General features: G+C 39.7%; 1 protein-coding gene across 2 annotated transcripts in view; it reads left to right on the forward strand.

Moving 5' to 3' along the window:
* Window positions 1-1346, forward strand: part of LOC126832123 (chitin synthase chs-1) — a 28858-nt gene extending 27512 nt beyond the window's left edge. For both annotated transcript variants that reach the window (XM_050562830.2, XM_050562831.2), the window contains one exon: window positions 231-1346. In XM_050562830.2, the coding sequence (XP_050418787.1) occupies window positions 231-652 (422 nt within the window). In that variant the 3' untranslated portion in view covers window positions 653-1346. The remainder of the gene's footprint in view (window positions 1-230) is intronic.
* Window positions 1347-8363: the final 7017 nt, after the last annotated feature.

Consider the following 8363-nt stretch of genomic DNA (forward strand, 5'->3'; position numbering starts at 1 on the left):
TAGAATTTAGACTAAATTCTTTTAATAAATTAATCTCTGCATGTCAAATGCAATTTGGTTGAGAAACTGATATCAAGTAATACACAATGTAGGAGAACTACATAACAAGTCTGTGAAAAAACTTAGGACACAAGAGCATTGTACAATTAAATATATATTCGCAGGGTAGATATACAACTTTAAGACTGCAGACCGTCTTAGCTTAGTATAACTTTTATTTATTTTTTCAGAGACACTTGATTTAGAAACGGAAATGACTCCCGAACAGTTGAAAGGAATGTCGGAGGAGGAGCAGACATTTTGGAATGATCTTGTTTTAAAGTTTATTGGAAAGGATGTGAATCTGGGTTTAGAAAAGGATGACCTGGCGTCAGGATTGAATAGCCTTCGAATTAAGGCCTTGGTGGCCGTGTTGATATCAAATGTTATATGGGTGGCGGTGATTGGATATTTCTACCTATCAGCCGTGGATGACAATTCACTAAACGGGTACGCCGTGATGAGTGGGGCCTTGTACGGCTTCTCGTTTTGCATACAAGTTGTGGGTATGACAGTTTACAGAGCCAAGGACTGCATTCATAAGTTGGGAAAAGCCATCTTTAAAATGGATAAACCCGTCTGGATAACCAAACCGGACGATAGTCATAATTAACTAGTGAATATTTGAGTATAATAATAATAATGAAAAAGTATAAAATTGCAAACTATAGTGTTGACAGATGTTTTGATCACGTGGATGATTTTTCCGACACGGGTGATTACTCTGTTACACAAAATTGCAGAAATTATGAAAGACAATTTTTGTAACGGTGGTTATCAAAGTGCGATAGAGACAGTTGTGATTCAATGGGATATTTAGTCTTTTTTGACCTAGTCGTAATATATTATTAACAAAAGGAGAATTTAGAAAACAGAAGATGGGCCAGGGGCAGGGTATAAATATATTAATTCTCACAGCTGTTATTTAACGAAATGTGTCTCAGAAGAATAAGCGGTTGGTCTAACTTCCAAAACACAAACGGCAAACTACAAACCTGGTCTCGATGATCCTGTCTCTTCTAAACTAACAGCTAGATAGTTTCTAGGGTTTGTTTCCATGTCCCTTTTTAAGGTAGTCATGTTAAACATGTGAAAGAAATGTTGAAATTATAATTCATTTCTTTTTAACTCTCCGGTATATCCAGTTTTTTTCACAAACGTGCCGCGATATCATTTAAAGAGACACAGTGTTCGAGCTCAGTTTGTGGTTCGTGGTTTGGAAGTTAGGCCAACAGATGACTGTGTATTATTGGATGTGTAAAGATGTACATTAATGTAGATATTTGTAATAAATTATGTAAATCATCGATTCTCTTGCCTACCAAGTAGGCAGCCACGGTGTCTCAGTGAGTAAGACTGTGGCTCACCAACCAGTTCGATCTTGGTATTGGCCAAGAAAGTTCCTCGGGGTTTTTCAGTGTGATTCCCCTTTGTCAGTAGTACACAATTGAGAGCCTGATCGGGAACAATAAGGAAGAGGATGAGCACGTTGACGTGCACGTAAAAGAATTCCTGGAAGTTGGAATTTGAAATAACAGTTGACCGTATAGCGCCGATATCCGGACGAAACTTTATTTATGGCACACTGTATGGCGTATGCCCGTCTTCATAAGCCCCGAAAATTAGAATGTTAAACCCCATTTCATTTCATTTCGATTACCAATTAGCTCATGGTGCCTGTAGAGATCAGTAAACAGTTCCACTATCCTTTACTTAACCCCCTGTTCATACAAGTACAGTCTATATACTGTGCCGGTAATATATCTGGCACTTTGGAATAGATTTATGCTTGCTCGATCAGTTCTTTTGCCTGTGCAAATCTACAGTAAGAATATACTTTGATCACGGCCGCCAATAAGCCAATTGGACCAATTGCTTCTAATCGGGTTCCACGGTCAGGGGCCCCCGCGCTACTGTAATCTTCGCGATTCCAAAATTGTGTACGTTTAAATAGTCATTTTAGTAAGTAGTCATTTCTAGTCATAAAATAATAAATGGGCTTAGATATAACAGAATTAAAGATGTAGAGGCATACAGTGTGGTAAAAATATGTTTAGTTCGTTGTGCATGGAGAAGCTGTCTTTTGACAAAACTTAAGAATTATTGAACAAAAGTGACAGTCAGATAATAAAGGAACTATCAAGCAATTGGGGGCTAATTGAAGTACCTGTACAGAACGATAATGCTATTCTGTCACGAGTTGTGTGTCGTGGTGACTCAGTGAGTAAGACACTGACTTGTTAACTAGTAGGTCACGGGTTCGCTCCCGGCGTTGGCCGAGAAAGCTCCTATCGAGTTTCCGGCTTTGTTTCCCTTTGTCATCCGTGGAAGGCGGGGGCCTTGACAAGGAACAGTGTCTAGTCGTTCGGATGGAATGAAAAACCGAGGTCCCGTGTATACCCTGGTGTGCAGGTACAAGAGCCCTTGGCTGTTGGAATTCGAAATAAGACTAGGCCGTAGTGCCGCTGTCCAGGAAAAAAATTCCCTCATAGCACACTGTATGGCGCATGTTCATCATCATTAGCCTAGTCGGTGCAGAAAAGTAGGACGTTTCATTTCTGTTACGAGTTGTTTTCCGACCAGCGCTGTGATAGCAGAACTAAAACTGACAAATAAGGCCCAACACTTCTCAATTACCTGATAAAAATTTGGACGGGATCTGTCTGACCATCATGCATGAGGTCACTGAAATCAATTTTCGGACGCTATTTCCCTATTACATGTCAGTTTATCCCTGCATCTAATGCATAAATATACACCGAAGCTTGGTCGAAAATTAATTCAAAAGTCTTGGAATCAACAACCAAAACCTCAACTAAAATTGAAAAGCGAAAAAGTGAGACAAAGATTAGGGGGAGGGGGAATAACTCTTCTTGGTTGAACGTCTTGTTCCCCGGATCAAAGTGAATATGGGTTATTTATTTACTCATCATTGTTTCGGGACTAATATATACAGGGGAGTAATGTGTGTGTGTGTGTGTGGGGGGGGGGGGGGGTCACAGCACTTTGTAAGTTCTTGCATAACATGAATTCCCATGCGTACTACTCAATCTTACTCATGTTATAAGAGATTTCTGACCATCAGAATTTTGCAAAATCTTCCCGAAAATGGCATCTCGGGGACTCATTTAGCCGGGGGAGCATACCCCGGACCCCTCGAAAAAATTTGCACCTGTGGTTCTCAGATGGTAGCAGGGTGTTAATCCCATATTTGCTACCCCCCCCCCACCACCACCACATCGAGGGATACCATACACGGCCATGCTGATTGCGAAACCAAGTTTACTTTAACCATAGTTTAATGGCAAATAAAGTTCCATACTACACACTCCTTGCAGTGATTCGATTGATATTATGATACAAATGGAAATCCGCGAAAGAAGATGGTCGTACTAACTAAGTCTAAATCATTTCCGATCACGACCCATGAGACCGCGTTGAGTACACACGAACATTGAAATACAATCACAATACATGTTGACATTTCGCATGAAAAAAAAGCAGACATACATAAAATAAATACACTATTAAAAACAAAAGGTAACATTTACTTTGTTATTTATGTGCATGGATGTAGCCAGTAAACATACAACTGTCTGTCCTACGTTTCAACGTAACTAACCTCTTCTCTTATCTTTTCGCTTCAAAATCATGAATATTCACCAAAACCTGACAGAAAATGTATACTCAAACTCTTTTCTTCGATTCTAAACCAAAAGTTAAACACAAATCTCCATGCAAAATAGGGAACGGGGGAAAAGACTATTAATAACATCTGCACTATGTCCTGTGTCGTATATATACTATTCAAAAAAAGTAGGGGATATTTGATTTTGGGGGCATAATACTAAAATATGCAAATGACTACGAAAAAAGTCACTATAGAACCTAACAGAAGAAACATTTCCAGTTACATGTGACGCCCAAACGCACCAATAGCTACCGCATGGAATGCAGGTGATGCTTGGGATCATCATGGGGGTCCAACCCAAGATTTGCACGACTCTGACTTTGAATGTTACAGTCATTGTGACATTGAATTCCAGGGTGGAAACATCAGTTTAATTGTTTTAGTGACCAGAAAACAAATTTTGATATGCGTCGGCTTACCCAAAATGAAAGGTTACGTGCCCTTGGCATGCTACAGATCGGCACAACACAGGCGGTTGTGGCGCGGACGATGAATGTTTCTCAGTCTGTCATAAGTAGGCTATGGTCCAGATACTGTGATACACAATCTGTACAGGACAGACCACGCTCAGGTCGACCAAGGGCGACAACTCAAGCCCAGGATCGATTTATCCGTACCTTGGCCTTGAGAAATCGTGTCATCACAGCAAATCAGATCAGCGCTCGTCTTCAAACAGACACTGGTGTGAGAGTGAGTGGCCAGACGATTCGGAATCGACTGCATAGGGGTCACCTTCGCGCCCGACGTCCTCGCGTGATCCCTTGTTTGAGAGATCATTACATTCAGTAAGACGTCGTTGGTGTAGGGATCGTCAACACTGGGATAATCGACGCTGGAGCAATGTGATGTTTTCAGATGAGTCAAGGTTCACTGTTGATTTTTTGGACAGACGTAGGAGGGTGTGGCGTCGTCGAAACGAGCGCTTCCAAGACGTTAACGTCATCAGACATGATCGATTTGGGGGTGGTTCTGTTATGGTGTGGGGAGGCATCACTGTTGCTGGAAGAACGGCTTTACATGTTGTTGCAGGGCGTGTTACAGGCCAGTACTACCGGGACAACATCTTGGCAGTCCATGTTGTGCCGTTCGCACGACGTCATGGCCGCCGTTTCATCTTCCAGGATGACAACGCAAGATGTCACAGGGCCAGGATCGTTACAGGTTACCTCCAACAACAGAACATCACCACATTACCTTGGCCAGCACTGAGTCCCGACCTCTCCCCCATCGAGCATGTCTGGGACATGCTTGGACAGAGGTTACGTCAACGTCAACAACGTCCTGCCAATGTCCAAGAACTTGCTGCTGCGTTGCAACAGGAATGGGACAATCTGGACCAAAATGACCTTAGACGTCTCATTAGGAGTATGCCACGTCGGATCAATGCTTGTTTGGCAAACAGAGGAGGATTTACCCGTTACTGACTTGGTTGTGATGCTGTGGTAACTTTGCTGTTTGACCCCGGGTATTATTTTACCCTTATAATGGTCAGTCTGTGCCTTACTTAGTCTAACGATCATTTGGAATAAATCGATGAATGTGAACTTCATTTCATTTTGTCATTTGTTTCTTCGTCAGTTTCATTAGGTGACTTTAATAACACTTAAAAATCAAATATCCCCTACTTTTTTTGAATAGTATATTACCCTTAAAGGGTAAAACTTCAGGTATCACCTATGGTGGAATTGGACGTAAAACTTTAGGAACGAACGAACGGTATCAGCCGTCTACGATACTACGATATCGCGCTTGGTGGAAGTGGACGTAAAATTCTAGGCACGCACGTACGGTATCAGCCATTGTCTACGATATCAACATCCAGGAACGAACGGTTAGCCTTGGTCTACGATATCACCCTTGGTGGAAGTTGACGTAAAACTCCAAGAACGAACTAACGATGTCGGTATCAGCCAGATGCATTTGTATTCGATTTATATGTATTCTGTAAAAATGATGGCCCTTTTAGAAAATAAGCTGCTTTATGTACAGCGGTGCGTCACAGCGGTGCATCACGGGTCCATGTACTCTTTGTTCTATAATTTAAAAATCTGTCTTATTAAAGGCAATATTTGAGTTCTATAAAAAAAAAAGTTGCAAACAAATCACATAGAAAATTCTCATAATATGTACAAAATTTACATGTAGTATTTTTCAAAATGCCAACAATTTTTCACTTTTTAGAGAGCAAGGCTTTCAAGGAATATTCTTTTAGAAACTTTGGACAATATGCAAACAGAAAAATCAAAATTTTAGATATCTACACTGAAACATGTATCCCCACACCCACAAAATGTCGAATCCTTGTTTGCAGAACTAGCATTGCCAAAGGAATCTGTCCAACAGCTCTGTTTTACCATTCATGGCTAACATAATGTACATAAACTCAAATACTTGCAATAAATTTAAACAATATTTTATTTCTTAAGGATATATTTACATACTAAAATAAATGATACAATAACATGCAGTGCTGCATTTGTAAAATCGCTTCCATAGACAGTGATCATTGGAAAATGTTTGACGACTGGATATATTCAATGGTAGATATTCATGAGATGATGTTGATGCCAAGGCCATGTACAAAATGTTGTGTTGACTTGCTTTCGAAAAATAATATATAAAATATTATGAAAATAGTAGCACAGCTGGTAGTTTTGGTCGTGATCTAAGGAGTCTTAAAACGTTTAGTTAGTTTGATATAGTGATGTACGGTTTCAACAATGAAAGAATTGTCCTCAAAAGAAATATCCGTGTTCCAGAAAGTATTGTGTGTATATTTTGGGGTTCGAAATCCAATTTATCTATAGTTATTTTTCGCTGGGAATTGTAAAGCGGGCAGTATATAAAATAAATGTTCACTGTCTGCTAAACCTTGACCACATAAACAAGAGGGATTTTCCGATATGCAAAAACTTTTCGTAAAGCATCTTGGGTTGAACGCTTTCCACCACAGATGGACCAAGATGTGGCAACCTCTTGCTAAAAAGCATTCATGGAAATCTTAAGATACACAAACTGGTAAACACACAACTGTCCGCCCCACATTTCAATGTAACCAACGAATTCACTCTCTGTAGGAATTAGTGGTGTCCTGTGAAAACGGTCGTCTCCTTCTACAGGTATTTGAAATAAGCAGAATGTATTTGTGCGTCAACTCTATGCATATTCAGTCTATTGACGTAATATACATAGTCGAAGCCCTTTGGTCTAAAGTAATATTCATGATCCTTTAGAGGTATCCTGTAGAACGTATTTGTACAAAATTTCAGTGACAGGTGGAATAATTCTTATATAAGATTGATGCCGGCCTTACGAACCAAATTTCGATAGGGTACGTCGGCTTGACAAGCCAAACAAATACGAATAGAAATCTTATAACCTCTGACCTGTAAAGCGTTTACAGGATTTCATTGACAGTAGCAATATTCCATCGCAAAATCCATGCATGACTCCGAAATTACATAGGATTCCTTCACATGACAATGAACAATCCCAGCAAGTTTTTTTTAAAAAAAAAAAACAATTCTTAAACAATCAGGCTTACAAGTGTTCCTTAACAGAGAAAATAGGGATCCTGGTGCAAAATTCCTAGTTGGAAAAAAAATCTAAAAATCTCTGACCTTTCGAGCATAGACCGCCGATGACAATGCTCTCACATGTAGAAATGTCGTAGACCCCAATTTGTGATATATTATAGGCGCCCTGAAATTTTAAGATAATCTATCAAATCCTTTTCGATGGAGCCCGTGGAAGTTATGGCGTTATTCGCGCCATTAACGGTCACCAAAATATATGAACACCATGTTTATGTTGATAATTTCACACAACACAAACACACAGATCCAAACCACTTATCAACGCACATCTTTGGCTGCAGTCATGTTATTAACTCTATCAATAATGACAAATTAGAGATAATGACGCCGTAACAAATCTTGATACAAGATAAAGATGCTAAGCGGTCAAACTTGTAATGGGTTCAAAAGTATGAACTGTAAGAACATGCCAACAGTGGGGAGGGGGAGGGGGGGTCAGGAGTGTAACGATGACGATGTTCATTCACGCGGCTGAACCACCATCATATATTAAATGAACACATATTATGTAAGATTACGAAATTTTAAATAAAAACCTGTACTATTATTAAAATTATAACGCCCTGGAGTTGTACACAATTTAAATTTGAAGGCTATGAGATTTTTCCAAGAAAAACAAAAGAACGCCCAGACAGAGAAGTCAAGCGCTTGCAACGGGAAATACTACTGCACGGTAGCTAGATTTACATTCTATAAGTATCTGCCCTTTATTTTCAAAATACCCATGGTTTACACAACAAAATGGAACCCCGCTGCATACAATAAACAGTCCTGAACCGAATGAACTTTTGGAAGGGTCATAAAGTGAGTGGAATCCCCGATTTTAATTCAGACAACACCGTAAATGATCTCTAATTCTCATTGTGTCGAAACAAAGCAAAGTACTTGTGTAAACTGTTAACTGTCTTAAATAAGACCAAAAAGGTTTAGATTAGACAAAACAATAGGTTACATCGGTGAAAAAATATTAACTCTGGCTTACACTAGCACGCCATTCTAGACTACAGACTGGTCTTTAGAGAAGATTTGTCGATCAA

The sequence above is a fragment of the Patella vulgata genome, chromosome 9, assembly GCF_932274485.2.
Source record: "Patella vulgata chromosome 9, xgPatVulg1.2, whole genome shotgun sequence".
In the NCBI taxonomy this organism is placed as follows: domain Eukaryota; kingdom Metazoa; phylum Mollusca; class Gastropoda; family Patellidae; genus Patella; species Patella vulgata.